At 48.7% G+C, this 23014-nt stretch overlaps 1 protein-coding gene across 1 annotated transcript in view; it reads left to right on the top strand.

The window, feature by feature from the left end:
* The window catches only part of cemip2 (cell migration inducing hyaluronidase 2), an 82617-nt gene that overhangs the window by 48936 nt on the left and 10667 nt on the right, over positions 1 to 23014 (top strand). Inside the window, exons 12-20 of the mRNA XM_038804103.1 lie at positions 522 to 610; positions 1962 to 2093; positions 10096 to 10131; positions 12634 to 12789; positions 15082 to 15259; positions 17841 to 18056; positions 18494 to 18702; positions 20349 to 20531; positions 22708 to 22927. Coding sequence (XP_038660031.1) covers positions 522 to 610; positions 1962 to 2093; positions 10096 to 10131; positions 12634 to 12789; positions 15082 to 15259; positions 17841 to 18056; positions 18494 to 18702; positions 20349 to 20531; positions 22708 to 22927 — 1419 coding nt within the window. The remainder of the gene's footprint in view (positions 1 to 521; positions 611 to 1961; positions 2094 to 10095; positions 10132 to 12633; positions 12790 to 15081; positions 15260 to 17840; positions 18057 to 18493; positions 18703 to 20348; positions 20532 to 22707; positions 22928 to 23014) is intronic.

Here is a 23014-nt window from a genome sequence, read left to right as displayed (position 1 = left end):
CACAACCCCAAAGTGCTTTACAGCAAACGATGGGTTTTTGTTTTTGTTTTGCGTGACGTGCACGGTGATGTATTGTGGCAAACGTGGCCACCGGTTTTGTGCACAGTAAGATCCCACAAACAGCAATCAAATGGTTACCAGGTGATCGGTCCTGTTGATGTTGGTTTCGGGTTAAGTGTTGGCCAGGATACCTGGAAACGGCTTCCAGTAAGGACCTATCCAGGAATATGGTAGGCCTGAACCATTCCAATAGGTCAACCTTCTGACCATTTTGTCCAGCGACTGAAGGAAGTCTGGGTAACCTCTTCCCATCCTTTCCCATTTGGACTTACCGTTCAGATTTTGGATTGGGTGCAGATCGCAGGCAGAGCCATCGTCTTGGTTCCAGGTTATATAATTAACTGGGTTCTCCCGGAAGGTTTACCCTTGACATTGTTTTGTAATTTGTACAAGAATAACGAGTAACGTGACGCAATGTTGGTTTGGATTTGCTGTGACGGTTCTCCGCCCTTTGCTGCCAGGCTGGACTGTTCATTGACAAGGGAGTGAAAATCACTAACGCCAGTGCTGATGACCCCAGGGAGTACCTCTGTTTAGACAACAGCGCAAGGTGAGTCAGGGCGTTGACCTTTTGGCAAATTATCTGGGAAGTGCAATATTTTCTTTAACCGTTTAGGGATGTGGGCATTAGCAGTGAGGCCAGCATTTGTTAACCCTCAATAATTGCCCTCGAACTGAATGGTTTGCGAGGCCATTTAAGAGTCAACTACATTATTTGAATTCACGTGTAGGCCAGACCGGGTAAGGACGGCAGACTTCCTTCACTAAAAAGCGACATTAGTGAACCAGGCGTGTTTTTACGACAATCTACAACTGCGACCAGATTTTAATTTCAGATTAATTAATTGAATTTAAATTCTTCCGGCTGCCATGGTGTGGACCTGGGTCTCTGGATTGGTAGTACGGTTGTATTACCAATATGCTGTGTCTCCCCTCGCACCCCCCCACCCCCCATTTCTCTGCAGAGTCCGCATTAAAAGAACTGAATATGCGATGTGGTAGAATGGGCTTGCATTCAAATAGCACCTTTCACAACCACAGGACATCCCAAAGTGCTTTCCAACGAATCAAGTACCTCTGTTGCTTTGTAGGAAGTGTGGCAGCCAATTGATACACAGTAGGATCCCACAAACGTCAATGGTGAAAAGATAGTTCTTTTTTGGGTGATGTTGGCCAGGAGTGCCAACATTTGAAACAATGTCCGGGAGATTATTTGCACTTTTCCTGGGAAGGTAGGACCGGCCCGCCAGTTCAATGCCTCTTCTGAAAGGAGGCACGTCCTGACAGTGCAGCATTCCCAGGACGGGCACCAGGAGTGTCAACCCAGATTTTGTGCTTGAGGATCGGGAGTGAGATTTGAACCTCCAACCTACTGACTCAAGAGGTGAGAGTGCTACCCAACTGAGGCACGGCTGACTGTCATTCACAGCAATTGCACATCTCAAAATGCTTTCCGCTTCAGTGGAATCCATTCTGGCTTGCTTTACAGAGAGTAAATGTAATACTGTAGAGTCAGTAAAGCACAGAAGGAGGCCATTCAGCCCATTGAGTTTATGCTGGCTCTTGGTGGAGAGGTCCAGTCAGTCCCAGTGCCCTGTCCTTCAAACCCGTTCCCCGCGAGGTGCAGGTCCAGTATTCATTTGAAATCGCTCATTGTCTCTGCTCCTGAGTTTCCAGTGGGGCTGTCAAGCCATGTCCTGGGCCATAATGGTGTCAATTGGGCAATGATTAAAGCTCCTTTGTCCCATTGAAGCACATCTTTTCAGAGCTCCCCCCCCCCCCTGCCAATCACAGCATCCAGATTCTTTCTCCTGACCGGGGAAATGTCCACTGCAGGACTCCAGTCGTTCTGCCTGTGGGACGTTTTTCAGCAGCGTTATGTTTGTACCCCTTGTGTTAAGGTTCCGTCCTCACCAAGACGCTGACCCACAGAAGCCACGCGTCGCCGCCCTCATCGACAGGCTGATAGCATTCAAAAATAACGACCACGGTGCTTGGGTCCGAGGAGGAGACATCGTCTTTCGGAATTCGGGGTAGGTGATGTTCTAACCTGCTGGGTTTTTAAATCGGGTTTAAAAGGAGAGGCTTTGAAGCCTTCACGTTAAATCTACAGATCTAAACAGACCACTTGGCTCAACTGTTCCATTCTGGCACTCATGGTCCATACGAGCCTCCTCCCACTCATAGCTCATCGCACACTATCACACCCAGTCCATCACACCAACCTGCCTCCCATCCATTGACTCCATCTACACCTCCCGCTGCCTGGGGAAAGCGGGCAGCATAATCAAAGACCCCTCCCACCCGGCTTACTCACTCTTCCATCGGGCAGGAGATACAGAAGTCTGAGAACACGCACGAACAGACTCAAAACAGCTTCTTCCCCGCTGTTACCAGACTTCTAAATGACCCTCTTATGGACTGAGCTGATTAATATTATACCCCACAACCGCCTCACGGCGCTGAGGTCCCAGGTTCGATCCCGGCTCTGGGTCACTGTCTGTGTGGAGTTTGCACATTCTCCCCGTGTCTGCGTGGGTTTCACCCCCACAACCCAAAAATGTGCAGAGTAGGTGGATTGGCCACGCTAAATTGCCCCTTAATTAGAAAAAATAATTGGCTAATCTAAATTTATATAAAATAAAAAAACGCCTGTATGCTTCACCCGATGCCGGTGTCTATGTAGTTACATTGTGTACCTTGTGTTGCCCTATTATGTATTTTCTTTTCATGTACTAAATGATCAGTTTGAGCTGCACGCAGAAAAATACTTTTCACTGTCCCTTGGTACACGTGACAACACGTGACAATAAACAAATCCAATCCAATCCAATCTATCAGCACATCCCTCACCCTCACTCCCTCAAGCATTTATCCAACTCTCCCTTTCATCCATCAATGTTCTTCACCTCAACGACCGCCCGAGGTAGTGAGTTCCACTCGGAGGCCTTTTCGATGAAATCACGGTCACGTTTTGACTAAACCGGGAACCGACTTCCAGGGCTTTACCAATCCTGGGATGCAGCCAAAGATTAAAGTTCCTCTACCGCATACCAACTAGTCCACTCCTGTCATCAGTAAGAGGCATCGGCATCGCAGGTTCCTTAATGTAGACAATGTTTCGACAGGTGTTGCTGCTTACAGATGTAATCAAGCAAGGATAGAGACTGGGCCAAAGATGGTGATAGATGAAGGAGCTATGCTCCGAAAGCTAGTGATTCCAAATAAACCTGTTGGACTTGAACCTGGTGTTGTAAGGCTTCTTACTGTGCTCACCCCAGTCCAACGCCGGCATCTCCACGTCATGGTTTTAACAAGATGAGAGAGGCAGCGACATGGCCAAACAGGTTGACTACCGACCTGCAACTTCTGCCAACACGCACCAACGGCGGGCGGTGAGAGTGAGAGAGACTCCTGCTCTTCCAGGGGATGGAAAAAAAGTCGGAGCCTCTCCCATCGCTCTCCATACCAACATGCATGTAAAGGTGCGTGTTGTCACGGCAACCCAGACTTCGTGAAGTAACACACCCTCACCAGAGAGATTTGAGGAGGGAACTCCAGACTGTAAGGTCAAGAAGACGGTCAGTGGTGGGGCAAAAAGGGAGGGGGTGCGGGTGGGGAAGAGTCTGAGCAACAGAGTTCTGAGGGCGGACTGCGGGGTTTGCGCTGGAGAAGGTCACGGAGGGGGGGGGAAGGAGAAAAAGAACTTGCATTTCTACACCTCCTTCCATAGCCACAGAATGTGCCACAGCATTATACAGCCAATCAAGTACTTTAATAATAATAATCTTTATTGTCACAAGTAGGCTGACGCTGCAGTGAAGTTACTGTGAAAAGCCCCTAGTCGCCACATTGAAGGGTAGTCATGTTGTAATGTAGGAAACACAGCAATGTGATAACGACCTGGAAATCGGGTTTTAGTGATGTTGGCTGAGGGATCAATATTGAGCAGGACGTTGGGGAAAATGCCCCCACTCATCTTCAAAACAGTGACCACAGGATCCTTCACATCTACCTCAGGGCACAGATAGAACCTTGGTTTAACATCTCATCTGGAAGGCAGTGCCACCCTCCCTCGGTGGGCAGTGCCAACCTCCCTCGGTGGGCAGTGCCCCGCTCCCTCGGTGGGCAGTGCCAACCTCCCTCGGTGGGCAGTGCCAACCTTCCTTTGTGGGCAGTGCCAACCTTCCTTTGTGGGCAGTACCAACCTCCCTCCGTGGGCAGTACCAACCTCCCTCGGTGGGCAGTGCAGCCCTCCCTCGGTGGGCAGTGCAGCCCTCCCTCGGTAGGCAGTGCCAACCTCCCTCAGTGGGCAGTGCCGCTCTCCCTCAGTGGGCAGTGCAGCCCTCCCTCGGTGGGCAGTGCCAACCTCCCTCAGTGGGCAGTGCCAACCTCCCTCGGTGGGCAGTGCCAACCTCCCTCGGTGGGCAGTGCCAACCTCCCTCAGTGGGCAGTGCAGCCCTCCCTCGGTGGGCAGTGCAGCCCTCCCTCGGTAGGCAGTGCAGCCCTCCCTCGGTGGGCAGTGCCAACCTCCCTCGGTGGGCAGTGCAGCCCTCCCTCGGTGGGCAGTGCCAACCTCCCTCAGTGGGCAGTGCCAATCTCCCTCAGTGGGCAGTGCATCTCCCTCGGTGGGCAGTGCCAACCTTGGTTTTTGGGTTGAAGACCCAAGTGGGACTTGAACTCTTTTTAAAAAAATTTAGAATACCCAATTATTTTTTTTAATTAAGAGGCAATTTAGCGTGGCCAATCCACCTACCCTGCACATCTTTGGGTTGTGGGGGCGAAACCCACGCAGACACGGGGAGAACGTGCAAACTCCACACGGACAGTGAACCCGGGGCTGGGATTCGAACCCGGGTCCTCAGCGCCGTGAGGCAGCAGTGCTAACCCACTGTGCCACCGTGCTGCCCTGGAACTTGAACTCTTGCCCACCTGAGCCATGGCTGACACTGATTGGGGGCGATGAATGGATTTTAATATGAGAATATCTCATGACAGGGATCAGGGTGGTGGTCAATGAACGTTTCTCCTGCCAGGGGAAGGTCGGTAGTGGATTTCCCCAGGGCTCAGTGTTGGAACCCTTGCTTTTCCTGATCCATATCGATAACCTAGAACGTGGTGTATGGGGCACAGTTTTGAAATTTGCAGATTATTCAAAATTTAGAAGCACTGTGAACGGTGAGGAGGATAATGTAGAACTTCAAATGGACGTAGACAGGTTAGTGGAGTGGGCGGACAGGTGTGGGATGAAAAGCAATACGGTGAAATGTGAAGTGATTAGTTTTGTTTGAAAGAACATAGAGAAACAGCGTAAAATACAGGGTACAACTGTGAAAGACTTCAGGAGTAGAGGGACTTGGGTGAATAGGTGCGTAAGTCATTGCAAAACAAGTTGAGAGTGTGGTTATAGTAGCCTGGACTTTACTAATAAGGACAGGATATAACAGTAAGGATGTTATGTTGAATGTTACGGGCAGCACGGTAACACAGTGGTTAGAATTGTTACTTCACAGCTCCAGGGTCCCAGGCTCGAATCCCGGCTTGGGTCACTGTCTGTGCTGAGTCTGCACGTTCTCCCCGTGTCTGCGTGAGTTTCCTCCGGGTGCTCCGGTTTCCTACCACAAGTCCCGAAAGACGTGCTTGTTAGGTGAATTGGACATTCTGAATTCCCCCTCTGTGTACCCGAACAGGCGCCGGAATGTGGCGACTAGGGGCTTTTCACAGTAACTTCATTGCAGTGTTAATGTAAGCCTGCTTGTGACAATAATAAGGATTATTATTATGATTATGATTGAACTGTTGTCAGCCGCTAGTTCAGCCTGAACTGGAGTATTATATCCAGCCCTGGGTACATCACTTTAGGTGTTAGTGAGTGTGCAGAAAAGATTCACAAGGATGGTCCCAGGCATGAGGAACTTCAGTTATGAAGATAATTGGAGAAGTTGAGAATGTTTTCCTACGGGGGAAAAGATGATTGAGAGGAGATTTGATGGGGAGGCTCAAAATCTTGTGTGGTTTGGAGAGAGTAGATAGGGCAAAACTGTTCTCATGCACAAGAACAAGAGGGCACAGATTTACAGTCATTGGTAAAAGAGGGGAAAATGATATGAGATAAAGCTTTTTCACACAGCGAGTGACCAGGGTCTGGAACGCGTTGCCTGAGTGTGGAGGAGGCAGATTCAATTGAAGCTTTCAGAAGAGAATTAGACTGTTATCTGAAAAGGACGAATGTCCAAGGTTACAGGGAGAAGGCAGGGGCATGGCACTGAGGAAATAGATTGTTCGGAGAGCCAGTGCCGAAGCGATGGGCTGAATGGTCTCCTGAGCTGGAATGATTCAGTGTTTTTAAAAAAAAACAATGTCTGTTAATTGGAGATTCTTTTCAATTTTTGCACAAAATCACAAATATACAACAGGTACAGCCCAAAACAAAAGTCACTACAGTGTTAGGAACTACAGTCACTACAGTGTTAGGAACAACAGTCACTACAGCATTAGGAACAACAGTCACACAGTGTTAGGAACAACAGTCACTACAGTGTTAGGAACAACAGTCACTACAGTGTTAGGAACAACAGTCACTACAGTGTTAGGAACAACAGTCACTACAGTGTTAGGAACAACAGTCACTACAGTGTTAGGAACTACAGTCACTACAGCGTTAGGAACAACAGTCACTACAGTGTTAGGAACAACAGTCACTACAGTGTTAGGAACAACAGTCACTACAATGTTAGGAACAACAGTCACTACAGCGTTAGGAACAACAGTCACTACAGTGTTAGGAACAACAGTCACTACAGAGTTAGGAACAACAGTCACTACAGCGTTAGGAACAACAGTCACTACAGCGTTAGGATCAACAGTCACTACAACGTTAGGAACAACAGTCACTACAGAGTTAGGAACAACAGTCACTACAACGTTAGGAACAACAGTCACTACAATGTTAGGAACAACAGTCACTACAATGTTAGGAACAACAGTCACTACAACGTTAGGAACAACAGTCACTACAATGTTAGGAACAACAGTCACTACAACGTTAGGAACAACAGTCACTACAACGTTAGGAACAACAGTCACTACAGTGTTAGGATCAACAGTCACTACAACGTTAGGAACAACAGTCACTACAGTGTTAGGAACAACAGTCACTACAGCGTTAGGAACAACAGTCACTACAGTGTTAGCAACAACAGTCACTACAGTGTTAGGAACAACATTCACTACAGTGTTAGGATCAACAGTCACTACAGTGTTAGGAACAACAGTCACTACAGTGTTAGCAACAACAGTCACTACAGTGTTAGGAACAACATTCACTACAGTGTTAGCAACAACAGTCACTACAGTGTTAGGAACAACATTCACTACAGTGTTAGGATCAACAGTCACTACAGTGTTAGGAACAACAGTCACTACAGTGTTAGCAACAACAGTCACTACAGTGTTAGGAACAACATTCACTACAGTGTTAGGATCAACAGTCACTACAGTGTTAGGATCAACAGTCACTACAGTGTTAGGAACAACAGTCACTACAGTGTTAGCAACAACAGTCACTACAGTGTTAGGAACAACATTCACTACAGTGTTAGGATCAACAGTCACTACAGTGTTAGGAACAACAGTCACTACAGCGTTAGGAACAACAGTCACTACAGTGTTAGCAACAACAGTCACTACAGTGTTAGGAACAACAGTCACTACAGTGTTAGGATCAACAGTCACTACAGTGTTAGGAACAACAGTCACTACAGTGTTAGCAACAACAGTCACTACAGTGTTAGGAACAACATTCACTACAGCGTTAGGAACAACAGTCACTACAGCGTTAGGAACAACAGTCACTACAGTGTTAGGATCAACAGTCACTACAGTGTTAGGAACAACAGTCACTACAGTGTTAGCAACAACAGTCACTACAGTGTTAGGAACAACAGTTACTACAGAGTTAGGAACAACAGTCACTACAGCGTTAGGAACAACAGTCACTACAGAGTTAGGAACAACAGTCACTACAGAGTTAGGAACAACAGTTACTACAGAGTTAGGAACAACATTCACTACAGTGTTAGGAACAACAGTCACTACAGCGTTAGGAACAACAGTCACTACAGCGTTAGGAACAACAGTCACTACAGCGTTAGGAACAACAGTCACTACAGCGTTAGGAACAACAGTCACTACAGCGTTAGGAACAACAGTCACTACAGTGTTAGGAACAACAGTCACTACAGTGTTAGGAACAACAGTCACTACAGTGTTAGGAACAACAGTCACTACAGCGTTAGGAACAACAGTCACTACAGTGTTAGGAACAACAGTCACTACAGAGTTAGGAACAACAGTCACTACAACGTTAGGAACAACAGTCACTACAATGTTAGGAACAACAGTCACTACAGTGTTAGGAACAACAGTCACTACAGTGTTAGGAACAACAGTCACTACAGTGTTAGGAACAACAGTCACTACAGTGTTAGGAACAACAGTCACTACAGTGTTAGGAACAACAGTCACTACAGTGTTAGGAACAACAGTCACTACAGTGTTAGGAACAACAGTCACTACAGAGTTAGGAACAACAGTCACTACAGTGTTAGGAACAACAGTGACGACAGTGTTAGGAACAACAGTCACTACAACGTTAGGAACAACAGTCACTACAGCGTTAGGAACAACAGTCACTACAGTGTTAGGAACAACAGTCACTACAGTGTTAGGAACAACAGTCACTACAGTGTTAGGAACAACAGTCACTACAGCGTTAGGAACAACAGTCACTACAGCGTTAGGAACAACAGTCACTACAGCGTTAGGAACAACAGTCACTACAGCGTTAGGAACAACAGTCACTACAGTGTTAGGAACAACAGTCACTACAGTGTTAGGAACAACAGTCACTACAGTGTTAGGAACAACAGTCACTACAGTGTTAGGAACAACAGTCACTACAGTGTTAGGAACAACAGTCACTACAGTGTTAGGAACAACAGTCACTACAGAGTTAGGAACAACAGTCACTACAGTGTTAGGAACAACAGTCACTACAGAGTTAGGAACAACAGTCACTACAGTGTTAGGAACAACAGTCACTACAGTGTTAGGAACAACAGTCACTACAGAGTTAGGAACAACAGTCACTACAGTGTTAGGAACAACAGTCACTACAGCGTTAGGAACAACAGTCACTACAGCGTTAGGAACAACATTCATTACAGCGTTAGGAACAACAGTGACGACAGTGTTAGGAACAACATTCATTACAGCGATAGAAACAACTTATGTGATTGTCAAGACTCCATCCAACAACTTGCATTTATTTAGCACCTTATAATGTAGTACAACGTTCTAAGGTGCATCGCAGAAGCATTTTTTATACCGTGCCACAGAAGGAGATGTTGCAACAGGCAACTAAAAGCTTAGCCAAGGGGTTAGATTTCAAAGGAGTGGAGTAGTGGAGAAGGTCAGAGAGGCTAAGGGAGGAGTTTCAGAGCTTAGGGTCTCAGTTAGTGAAGTGACAGCCAGAAATGGCGGAGTGACTAAAATCAGGGATGTATGAGCCAATTTACCCTCTGAACTCTGTACAGGACAGGCTACAAACTCATCTGAGCCCCAGGTTTTGTCCATGGCCAGTTAGGTTTCAAAGGTCTTGGGGCCCTCCCCCACCTCCCTCCCCCTCCCCCGAGTTTCCTGGTGGTCGAGGCAGCTCGCCATTGGCTGCCGGCGGGACCCTCCAGTCCCGCTGATATCGCCGGTGTTTTACATGGCTCGCCCACCACGGGGACAACCTTTGGCTGCACTGGAAGGTCCTATTTAGTAGGAAGGGCCGGAAACCCCCCCCCAGTCTTCATTCTGCAGGAAATTTAACTGAATTTTCAGTGTCCTGTCGACTTCAATGTGTGGTACATTTGAGAATGCCCTGCGGCTGGGATAGCGCTAACGTACTGCGGAGGGAACACTGGCATCAGATTTCGGTCACCGGGGAAACTTCGTCTGTGCTCATTATTTTCCTTTTCACTTTTTTAGGTTTTCTGACAATGGAATTGGACTGTCGTTTGCGAGGTAAGAGAGACAGACTCACACAGGTGTGGAAACAGAGATTTCAGAAATGCACAGCGAGTGGAAAGCAGGAGTTAACAATTCATCCGTCGTACTGTATTAGAGCTGCCTGCCTTTCCACCTTGTGATAGCCAACTATTGGCTGAGAGCATGCAGCAGCTGCAATTTATTAATTAATAAATGAGCAACCTTACAGCTGACACCATCTGTGGTCATCCCCGACTATATTTGGGTCAATGACGCCGACATCTGTTACGTAGGCCGGATTCAACCCACCGCCTATTTCAGGCAGTTTGCAAATAACCCGCACAAATGCAGAAGTGCGATAAATGTTATTCCTGGTGTGAAAATTGCACGTTTGAATGCTGAAGGGGTTAAGTTGTTCCTTTTAAGAAATCAGTGATGTTTCAGACTGGGGATAATTGCAGAAATGGACTCTCCTCTGGAGCCAAAAGCCAGCTTTCAGTAAACTCATGTTTGTTGACCTTTCAAAGAAAAACATTTCTTTGTTCTTTCTGACTCCAGTGTCAACTGAGCTTAATAGTCAGTTTCTGAGCTTGTTAATTACTCTCAGTTTCTGTGTTTATTAATTACTCAGTTTCTGAGCTTGTTAATTACTCTCAGTTTCTATATTTGTTAATTACTCTCAGTTTCTGTGTTTGTTAATTACTCTCAGTTTCTGTGCTTGTTAATTACTCTCAGTTTCTGTGCTTGTTAATTACTCTCAGTTTCTGTGCTTGTTAATTACTCTCAGTTTCTGTGCTTGTTAATTACTCTCAGTTTCTGTGCTTGTTAATTACTCTCAGTTTCTGTGCTTGTTAATTACTCTCAGTTTCTGTGTTTGTTAATTACTCTCAGTTTCTGTGTTTGTTAATTACACTGACTTTCTGAGCTTGTTTCTGACTTTGTTAATTACTTTGTTTCTGAGCTTGTTAATTACTCTCAGTTTCTGTGCTTGTTAATTACTCTCAGTTTCTGTGTTTGTTAATTACTCTCAGTTTCTGTGCTTGTTAATTACTCTCAGTTTCTGTGCTTGTTAATTACTCTCAGTTTCTGTGCTTGTTAATTACTCTCAGTTTCTGTGCTTGTTAATTACTCTCAGTTTCTGTGCTTGTTAATTACTCTCAGTTTCTGAGCTTGTTAATTACTCTCAGTTTCTGTGCTTGTTAATCGACCCCTATTAATTTATACCTCCGTTTGATTGGACCCTAAAATAAAACGTGGAGTAACCAATTGTCCCCATCCAATAGGATCCAGGCAGGTTATAACAGGAAGGAAATCTGCCATCCTTATCCGGTCTGGCCGACATGTGACTCCAGATCCACTGCAATGTGGTTGACTCTTAACTGGCTCCCTGAAATGACAGAGCAAGCCCCTCTGTTCAAGAACAGCTCAGGTTGGACAATAAATACTGGCCCATCCAGCAATCCCACAATCTATTAATGAATTTTAAAAAAACTAGGAAGCATACTTTTGTCACAGTGTTGTACGTGGTGCCACCCTCTTCACATAAAGGGTCGTGGAAATCTGCAGCTCTCTCCCCTAAAAGGCTATTGAGGCTGGGGGGTCATTGGAAAGTGTCCAAACTGAGATTGATAGATGGATGTGAATATTGCAGGAACAGGAAAATGCTGTCTGTCCTTTCCTTGATTGTTCAAACCCACCCCTTTGTGGGTCATTACAGGATCATTGACCCTGTGCATGGGTCTTTGTGCGTTTCCTGATCGTTCCTGCACAGTACATGGGCATCAGTGTCATGGCCAGCATTCATTTCCCATCATTGAACTGAGTGTCGCGCTCGGCCATTTAGGGGGCAGTCAAGAGTTAACCACATTGCCATGGAGTCACTTGTCGGCCAGGCCTGGGTAAGGGCGGCAGATTTCCTTCCTTAAAGGACGTTGTTGAACCGGATTGGAGTTTACAACCTTTACTGTAACAAACTTTTCCACGGCTATTTATGTCCTTGAATTTAATTTCTTCAGCTGCCGCAGTATGATTTGAACCGGTCCGATTCGGGATAGGTAAATGGTTCTCACTAGTTAAGGCTGCTTCTGTCAAATTTGCCACTGATTTAAAGCTGATTTGGAGAAGAAGTGATGACGACAGGAGGGGAACGGCTTCGAGACACAGCGGGTGGTTAGTATCGGGAATACGCTGCCTGAGAGTGCTGCGGAGGCAGATCCGATCGTTCCTTCCGAAAGAGAATTGGATCATTGCCTGAATTTTTTAAAAAAACGTTTGCTGGGCTTCAGGGAACGGCAGGGGCAGAGGTGCTTAGTGAATGGCTCATGCAGAGAGTGAGCACAAACACGATGGGCCATATAGCTTCTTTCTGTACTGCAGCCGTTCTACCATTCCGTGATATCATCCATGTCGGCAGATTGCGAATCTGATCGCTTGGCCTCCGCGTCTTGGGGCAAAACCACGAAGCTGCCCGGCCCATGCAGTATATAATCGGAAGGTTTATGTTCCATTTTGTTTCCTAATGAACAACTGTTTCTCCAGTGACGGAAGCTTCCCGAAGGACGAAGGTTCAAGTCAAGAGATCTCGGAATCTTTGTTTGTCGGAGAAAGCGGGAATTATGGATCCCAAGGCGGCCAGAACAAATACTGGGGTGTCGGTGGGGTTGATGGGAAAAATCGCACGCTGCCAAGAGACAAGTAAGGTCCTTTGATTAACCTCTGACCCCCGTGATCATAAACATTGGCTAATACACGGTACAATACATGTAGCCTTGCATTCCCTGCAGCCTAGGTTAAAGGGGTGATTTGGGGTGCCATTTAACTGGAAGAAATCGACGTCCGGTCACCACCCCCTTCCCCAATTTCAGTCCCACCCCGTTTTCGAACTGCCTCCTCCCCACCAACGACGGGGAGGCCCCCAGAAACACCCCCTCCCTCTGCCTGGTAAGGCCCCCCCCCCCCCCCCCCCCCCCGCCCCCTCCCCGGCCCGAAACCTGGTGGTGCCAACTTGGCACCTGGACACCATGCCCCTGCCAGCCTGGTAGTGCCCCTGCCAGCCTGGTAGTGCCAAGGTTCTTGGGTGCCAGAGGATGTGCCAGGGTGCCACCCTACCCTGTCCCCGACCACCCGGGAGTCTCTAATGGCCTGGAAGAACCCCCCCCCCCCCAAGTGCCATTACAAATGCTCCCCGTTTGAGGAAACCAGTACAAAACAGCGACCTGGCGAGGTCACCCAGGCCCTGGCGAGGTCACCCAGGCCCTGGCGAGGTCTCCCAGGCCCGGCCGCGAGGTCTCCCAGGCCCGGCCGCGAGGTCTCCCAGGCCCGGCCGCGAGGTCTCCCAGGCCCGGCCACTAGGCCTCCCAGGCCCGGCCACTAGGCCTCCCAGGCCCGGCCACTAGGCCTCCCAGGCCCGGCCGCGAGGCCTCCCAGGCCCGGCCACTAGGCCTCCCAGGCCCGGCCACTAGGCCTCCCAGGCCCGGCCACTAGGCCTCCCAGGCCCGGCCGCGAGGCCTCCCAGGCCCGGCCACTAGGCCTCCCAGGCCCGGCCGCGAGGTCTCCCAGGCCCTGGCGAGGTCTCCCAGGCCCGGCCACTAGGCCTCCCAGGCCCGGCCACTAGGTCTCCCAGGCCCGGCCACTAGGTCTCCCAGGCCTGGCCGCGAGGTCTCCCAGGCCCGACCGCGAGGTCTCCCAGGCCCGGCCGCGAGGTCTCCCAGGCCCGGCCGCGAGGTCCCGGGTTGAAAACAGACGGGTTAAACAGATATGGGGACCAGGTGGGGAGGTGGATTTGAGACCAGGATGAGATCAGCCATGATCTGATTGAATAGTGGAGCAGGCTTGAGGGGCTGAATTGCCGACTTCTGCTCCTAACTCCAATGTTCCCAGAATCCCGTGCTCCATGTATCTGATTGTGATATCTCGCGAGGCGATTCGAGTGTCGCAGACCCCTCGAGACTCGACTGCCTCCTGCTGACACCGAGTCGGGCCGACAAGGCCATTAAATCAGGCCCTTGATTGCGAGTGTCAAGGACAAGGAGACATAACTTTAAAATCAGAGCCAGGCTAAGTTGGTCAGCACTTCATTCACACAGAGTGGGGTGAAAGTAAGGATCTCTCACCCACAAAGGTAATAGATTTGAGCCCAATTACTATTTCTAAATCGCAGATTGGTGGTTTTTGTTAGACAAGGACCTTGCGGCTAAGGTGGGTGGGTCGTGTTGGGATTTCGATCAACACTGGGCTCATTGAATTGTAGAACAAGCTCAAGGGGCTGAATGGCCTGCTCCTATACCCTGTGGTAAGATTTGATGTTTAAGTGCGAGATCAATCTCCTGTATGATGCTGAAATCTTGTGAAGTCCTTCAAAATGCTCAAACGAAAAAATAAATCCCAGTCTCTCTCCAAGCCCAGCGTAGAATAAGTAAAGATTGACTGGGCCCATCCAACCTTTGTAATGTCCGACCGCCTCTGTCTCCCCAGCGCGACCTACTCCACATCCCCATCCTCTGTTTGTTCCTGCTGGGATCGTACCTGCTAATTCTTGCTGCCAGTTTTCTCTCCAATGTCACCTCCTGTCAAAAGCTCCGTTTAAAATAAACCACATCTGCGATCTCTCTACGCCCGTAGTTACTTAATTTAAAATAGTCTTCGCTTATGAACCTCTTTCGGTTTGTGTGCTGTCACTGGCTGCCAACTCCGTTCCTCTCCCTTTGTAGTCGTGGAATCTCTATCTGTGATCTTGTTTGTCACCTTCCATAGCCTGTGGACATCATGTATCAGTCAGTTCTTTACCGACACAACGGTTTGCAAGTTTTAAGCCACGTGTATTAACCGCTACCTTCCGTCCCTTCATTTTTCCTTCGCCTCCCTTGACCTCCCTCGGAGTTTAATATCAAATGAAGTTCCCACATTTTGGTCGTAGGAATAAACCCTTTTTTTTTTCTATCCACATGGTGAGGTTTTACACATTCTGCTTTTCCGGCTTTAAAACAGGACCTTTCCCATCCGAGGATTTCAGATTTATGATGGTCCCGTTCACGTCACCAAGACGACCTTCCAGAACTACATGGCAACACCAGTCCGATTCGCCAGTGCTGTAGGATTCTTTCTCAAGAACCCCTGGCAACTCACCCCCAAGAACAGTTTGTCTCTGGTCAAGTTTGGCACGAGTGTACGTCCATCTTGTTGTTTGAAATATTCGTGCGTGTTGTAAGATTCTTGTGGAATATCGACAAATACGATGAGGCAGATCACCAGGACATAGATTAGAGAACGGCAATTTGCGTCTATGTAGCACCTTCTAACGCGGCAAAGCACCCCGAGGGGCTTCACGGGAGGGTTTGCAAACAGATTTCGACACCCAGCCACATAACGAGATATCGGGGGCAGGCGGTTGGGTCAAAAGCTTGTTCAGGGAGGTCCCCTTTAGAGAAGGTTTTGGAGGAGAGATGGAAAGCTTTAGGGTGTGAATTCCAGGCTTGGGGCCTAGCCAGCTGAACGAATGGCCACCTGTGGTTGAGTGAATCAAATTGGGCTGCCCCAGAGAGAATAACTGAGGGAGCGTCGAGCTCTTGGAGGGTTACAGCACTGGGGGAGGTAACAGAGATAGGGAGGGTTTTAATCATGGAGGGATTTTGGAGGGTTAGAGAACTCCAGCATGATGTTGCATAATGTTATGTGTTTTGTTGCGCTTTAAAGTTAGGGTTTTGTCTGATCAGCATCTCCCGTTGAATGTTCACAAATTGTTTTATGGTTTGAGTATAAGAAGCATTGATCATCGTTCTTATGGGATGCTTGCTGCATAGATACAGGTTGCTTCTTTTCCACTGTTACTTGTGATATTTATGATGTTGATTTTTCTTTTGGTTACGTTTTCTCCCTATCTCTCCCGAGAAAATGTGAACTCGATGTTGGAGTGAAGCTCTCATGGATTCCGTCCTCCCTCCAGTACTGTAACTAAGTACCTATTCCAGATGGTGGGTGTTGGCAGGTCAATCGACAGTGGGGGTCATCACCGCTGTCGGAGTCTGGTTTGCGATGCATCGTTGACCGGTGAACATGTTTTCCAGCTGACAACCTCTGTGAATAACCTCAAGCTGGTGCGGGAATCGAACCCAGGCTGTTGGCCTTGCACAAACCATAGTCCAGCCAACTGGGCTGAACCGGTGACACAGAGTAGACCAACATCAGCAGCCTCTATTCTGGGCTGTGGTGTTCCGTGGCTGGGCAGCGTAGTAACTAACTGAACAGCTGGACATCTCCTGGTGGCCATTCTGAACAGCATTGGTTGTGAAATAGTCTCAAGATCCTAGACCGATGCAGCACTGAACACAGTCCATTATGCCTTTTGAAAGAGCTATTCAATTCATCCCATTTCCCCGCTCTGTCCCTATAGACCTGCAGTCTTTGCCCCTTCAAATATTCATCCAATTCCTTTTTGAAAATCCCTGTTGAATCTGCTTCCTCCGCCCTTCCAAACAGTGTGTTCTGATTAAAAAATAAATCAATCTCCGCACTGGGTCCTTCTGTCTGATATCTTAAAGAAGGACCATAGAGTTGTTACTGCGCAGAAGGAGGCCATTCTGCCCATCAAGTCTGCACCAACCCTCTGAAAGAGCAACCTACCCAGTCCCACTCCGCTGCCTCATCCCTGTAACCCCATCTAACCTTTGGGACACTAAGGAGTAATTGATCCTGGCCAATCCACCTAACCTGCACATCTTTGGACTGTGGGAGGAAATCGGAGCACCCGGAGGAATCCCATGCAGAGAAAGTCTAAACTCCACACTGACAGTCGCCCGAGGCCGGAATTGAACCCGGGTCGCTGGCGCTGCGAGGCAGCAGTGCTAACCACTGGGCCGTCGTGCCGCCCACTTTGGACAGTACCTCCGACAGTGCAGCCCATCGCTAGGGCATCAGACGGAAACATGCGCTGAGGTCTCGGGAATGGGACTCGAAAATAAAATGTTGAGGGTCAAGTGGTGAGCGTGCGATTCACTGAGCCATAGTTGATCCTTGGACTAAGAGGTGTGTTAAACTAAGATGAACACATGCTCAACTGCGGGCAACCATTACTCAACCACCTTTATTTACACCTCCCCAACAGAGGGGGCAGCAGAGAGTGCATGTTTAGCACAAGGCTAAATCGCCGGCTTTGAAAGCAGACCAAGCGGGCAGCACGGTTCGATTCCCGTAGCAGCCTCCCCGAACAGGTGCCGGAATGTGGCGACTAGGGGCTTTTCACAGTAACTTCATTTGAAGCCTACTCGTGACAATAAGCGATTTTCATTTCATTTTCATTTCATTTTTTTCATTATAACAAAATGCTCAGACTTTGCGATATACATGGTCAGCACGGTAGCATTGTGGTTAGCACAATTGCTTCACAGCTCCAGGGTCCCAGGTTCGATTCCGGCTTGGGTCACTGTCTGTGCGGAGTCTTCACATCCTCCCCGTGTGTGCGTGGGTTTCCTCTGGGTGCTCCGGTTTCCTCCCACAGTCCAAAGATGTGCAGGTTAGGTGGATTGGCCACGCTAAATTGCCCTTAGTGTCCAAAATTGCCCTTAGTGTTGGGTGGGGTTACTGGGTTATGGGGATAAGGTGGAGGTGTTGACCTTGGGTAGGGTGCTCTTTCCAGGAGCCGGTGCAGACTCGATGGGCCGAATGGCCTCCTTCTGCACTGTAAATTCTATCTGCATCAGTAATGGGTCTCTCCACAACACGTTTGACTGCATTTATCTCTCCCCTCTCAGGTGTCCTTGAAAGTTTTCTTCGGCAAACCGGGCCCGTGGTTTGACGGCTATGATCTTGACGGTGATAAGAATGCCGTGTTCCACGACATTGACGGCTCCATGACAGGCTACAGAGACACGTATGTGGGGCGGATGGATAACTTCCTGATTCAGCATCCCCAATGCAAGAATGTCACCTCCTGGTTCGGCTCGGTTTGCAGTGGGAAATACGCTCAGGTAAGAGATAAATGATTGGGGGGGGGGGGGGGGGGGGGGGATCCCTTCAAACTGTAAATTCCAAAGCATCCCTCAAGACCTCAGGATGACCTACGGTGCTTCACCGCCAGTGAAACGCTTTTTTAAAGTGTGGTCATTGTGGTAACTTGCGGATCACAGGGTTGCCTTACCCTGCCCACAGCCCCATCTTTGCTGTAAGTCGCTTTCCCCCCCCCTTTGGTTGTTGGGGGGGGGCCTCCATTTAGCTGGGCGGGGAACCACCAGCGGCAAAATACCTCCCACCCTGCCTCTGGGGGGACCGGTCAGATTCAGACCTTAGTCGAAAGGAGGGACCCCTCAGCTCTGTACGCACACACACGGCTTTGGAATTGAAAGGACAATGGAGTTGGAGCACCCGGGTTAAACGCTGTGTGCTGATGCTGTAACTATCATTCCAGGTTTATGTACAAACTCGTCGCCCTCAAAATCTAACCTTGACCATTGTAAGAGACGAATATTCCAGACATCCTATGACCCTGCGTGGCATCAATCAGCGAGCGGACTTCCAGCAATACCAGCCCGTGGTGATGCTGCAGAAAGGCTACACCATTCACTGGAATGGCCGGGCGCCTGAGGAAACCTTTCTGTATCTCATCAACTTCAATAAGTAAGTAGCGGTTCCTTCACACCTCGAGACACCCTTCAATCTCCATGTACTGCCACGGGGCATGAATACTTCTGGAAGTTATTCTAACTTTATAAAAGTTTTTTTTTTCCAACATGTTATTTTTCGGTAAATGTTTGCTCATCAGCACGATTGGTGTTCATGGATTGTGTGTGAAAATGATGCCTGTGTTAATGATGCACGCGGTTATTAATGAGCAAATCGCCCAGTGATTTTCTGGGGGGCTGGAGTTACACCGTGAGCTGTGAATCTCCAGAACTTGCTGGTTAGTTTTCCCCAATCCCTTGGTGGCTTCACACTAACAGCGTCTGGCCTCACCCTCCCCATTATTATTTTTCGGAGCTTGCAGGATTTACACGTTGATTGCCCACAGAAATTAGGGCTGGCAATTAAGTGCGTAAGTACTCTGGACACTGCAATAATTGCAATGGCACTGTGAATGCCGGTGGGGTGGTGATGCTGGCACCAGGTTGGTAATCAAGAGGCTCTGGCTATCACTCTTGGAGCACCGGTTCAAATTACACCGGGGCTGTTGCTGGTGCCTTGTGGCGCAGTGGGTACTGTCCCTGCCCAGGAGCCCGAAGCTCCAGATTTGAGTCCCACCCCAGGGCCTGATGGGAGGGGTGTTCATAACATAGCCAAACAGGCTATCGAGCTGCAAATTCCTTCAATATGCCCATGGTAAGTGGTAAGAGTGGTCAGCCTAGCTTGATGTGGGATGGAGACAAACCCCTGGTAATAGTGAACTTTGCCAGCGAAGGACGCAGGCATGAACGAGTGCTTCATGCGGCTCTGGGCGCAGGGCGAGAACCAAAATATTGAAACTGAAAACCCATGGGGCCTCACGTTTGAGGGAAGGAAATCTGCCGTCCTTACCTGGTCTGGCCTACATGACTTATTCCATTCTTTCACAGGATGTGGACGTCGCTGGCTTGGCCAGCATTTTTTCTTATTGCTCGTCCGTGATTGCCCTCGAGGAGGTGATGGTGAGCCAGCCTATCTTGAGTAGGCCCGCCCACAGTGCACCTTTATCGGGCTCTCCCAGATATCGCATCGTTCAAAGAACGGGAGAACCAAGCTCCATCATGTCTCGGCTTCTCTCGTTTCCCACTTATTGAGTGAAAAGTGGCACTGATTTACAGCAAGCTGTTGCTGAATTACCATAGCATTGGGGGCGGCACGGTAGCACAGTGGTTAGCACTGTTGGCTCACAAGTCCTGGGTCCCAGGTTCGATTCCCGGCTCAGGTCACTGTCTGTGTGGAGTCTGCACGTTCTCCCCGTGTCTGCGTGGGTTTCCTCCGGGCGCTCCGGTTTCCTCCCACAGTCCAAAGACGTGCAGGTTAGGTGGATTGGCCGTGCTAAATTGCCCCTTAGTGTCCAAAAAGGTTAGGTGAGGTTATTGGGTTGTGGGTATGGGGTGGAGGCATGGGCTTAAGTAGGGTGCTCTTTCCAAAGGCCGGTGCCGACTCGATGGGCTGAATGGCCTCGTGCACTGTAAACTCTATAATTCTACGATAACGACAGGTTCTCCGTCCCCCTATCCCGCCCCTCGACAAACTGGCCCTTCGCGATGTGGTCGCCACCAGATTCGTTAATCGGGTTTTGAAATGTTTTTTTCTCTCTGTAGAGATGATTGGATTCAGGTTGGTCTCTGTTACCCACAAGATGCTGAGTTCCAAGTCATAGCTGATATCTACCAAAGACAAAACTCAACTGCCCACAGTGTGGAAGATTACGCAGCCGTGCCTTCTCTTAAGGAGATGCAGAATAAACCAAAACAGAGACTGTATTATTTTGACAACAGTACTGGGTATGATCATTCTTTCCTTTTTGGAGCTGTCCCTAACTGATGAAATAATGTGCTGGATTGGTGAGGACTGAGAAATCCATTTGACCTCCCCGTTTTCTTTCCCAGGAAACAGCAACTCCTATTTGTGCAGCAACATTGATGTAATAAAAAGTCCCAAGGCGCTTCACAAGAACATTTATGAGGGAAAGTCTGACACTGAGCCATGTGAGGCGATCGTAGGGGCCAAATCTTGGTCAACGACATAGGTTCTAAGGAGCCTTTTGAAGAAAGAGAGAGAGAGAGGGTTTTGGGACGGGAATTCCTGAGCTTAAAGAGTCCACCCACGTGGCATGATTCAAATCGACATCGCGCAAAAGACTAGAACCGGTGATGCGCACAGAGATTTTAGAGGGTCGTGGGGGCTGGAGTGGGTTACAGAGGTCGGGAGGGGTGCCAGCACTTGTTTGGTGTTTGTGCAGCGCCTTCTGACATGTCGTCACGCCCCAAAGGCGCGGTATAAATACAGGTTGTTATTCTCCCGTCATGGAAAAGTGAACTTCAGCTCGCTTTCCAAACCGCAACCTTCCATGCAGGTTAGGTGGATTGGCCATGATAAATTGCCCTTAGTGACCGAAATAAAAGGTTGGGAGGGGTAATTGGGTTACGGGGAGAGGGTGGAAGTGAGGGCTTAAGTGGGTGGGTGCAGACTCGATGGGCCGAATGGCCTCCTTCTGCATTGTATGTTCAATGTGCTATTACTCGAATGGCACCGTATAAAACTGATATTAGAATTTAATACCCACACAGCTCCTCAACCTGGGTCAATTCCAACCACTGATTTAAATAACTGTGCAGGTAAATTTCCGAGGCAATTTATTCAATGACTTTATTTTTAGCATCTGCACCCAGGGCATTGGCCTCAAAAGGGGAGAAAACATTGCAGTTCCGTGGGGCTAATTGGATGGCTCTTTCAGGCGGGTCAGCACAGGGACGATGGGCCGAATGGGCTCCACCTGTGCTGTACCATTTGGCGAAATAAGTGACCCATCCTGGGCAGCTGGGACTGAGAGCTTACTGGAGCCTCCAGAGGAGCTTCTGACGGACCTGTTTAAAGAACTGGGATGTTTGGAAATGAGGTGCTACAGCCCCATCAACTGTTGGGAGGCTGCAATTACAGCACGAGAAGTTTGCAGAGGCAGTCTTAAGTTTGGAGGAGAATGTTTAAAATGGTTGGTGACGGTGTGGGGGGGTGGGGGGGGGGGGGATTAGTGGGAAGGAGGAGGAATGTTAACCAAAAGTGTTTACTTGATGCAAAACCTTAATACAATATTTTCTCTTTAAATCTTGCGTTAAAAGATAGTGCATGTGTTAACATCCCGTCTCTGATCAGGAATTAATTATGCTGTTATGGTGAATTGATTCTAAGAGTCATATTCTAAAAATGATACAGAGGCCGCTGGAAAAGCTGCAAACAAGACTCGACCGTGGTTTCGGAAGGGAATTGGATCATTATCTCAAGGAGGACAAACGTGCGGGGCTGCCGGGAAAAGGCAGGGGAGTGTGGCCTAGCTGAGGTGTTCCAGCAGAGAGTCGGCACAGAGACAGTGGGCAGAATGGCCGCCTCTCTGTGCTGCAACCATTCTGTGATTCTGCAAGAGTGGGATCAGAAGTGAGAGATGTAAACTCGAGGGCAAGTCCAAGCTGGCTGGGCTGGAAACGAAGATCAGATTCGGAGCCATGGGGGAACTCCAAAACTGACGGAGGTTAGAAATATAAGGTAGCGACTGATAAGTCTAATCGGGAGGAATTCAGGAGAAACATCTGTGGCCAGAGAGTGGTGAGAATGTGGGATTGGCTCCCACAGGGAGTGGTTGAGTTGAATAGTGTTGATGCATTTAAGGGGAAGCTGGATAAACATAAGAGGGAGAGAGGAACTAGAGGGATCTGTGGATAGGGTGAGATGGATTAGCGTGGGAGTAAGCTTGCCTGGAGTACCTGGAGTATAAACACCAGTACAGAGTTGTTGTGCTAAATGGTCCGTTTCTGTGTCATAGACTTGATGTAACTGGCCTTGGAATCAATTCACTAAAGGGTGTTTTTTCCACATGTTGGGAGGTTGACGTCACAGGTGCGTACTGTCACCTGCTCGGCATTGAGGAAAGGAATGAAGTCTCACCTCTCTCTCTCCTGTCGGTAGGCTGCTGTTTCTCATCCTGCAGGCGCGATACGGACGGGAGGGACACAGTTACTGCTCCACACAGGGCTGCGAGCGGGTGAAGATCACGGCCATTATGCGGTCACAGAGTGTGAGCAACTGCATACCCGCTGGCTACCCAAAATATTCCACGCTTCCGAAAGCCACAGTAGCAATGCCACCAAAGAGCCTGGGTAACTGTGAGGACTGTGGGGCCTCCCAGGTAAGCTCTCAAATCCACATTAACCACATGCTCCTTCAGGCAATCGTGCTGCCCGCGGGAATTGTTTGATTGATTGATATTCACATG

Source organism: Scyliorhinus canicula, chromosome 8 (genome assembly GCF_902713615.1).
Source record: "Scyliorhinus canicula chromosome 8, sScyCan1.1, whole genome shotgun sequence".
NCBI lineage: Eukaryota > Metazoa > Chordata > Chondrichthyes > Carcharhiniformes > Scyliorhinidae > Scyliorhinus > Scyliorhinus canicula.
The sequence above is the reverse complement of the archived record's forward strand: the minus strand, read 5'-3'. Positions and strand labels throughout refer to the sequence as shown.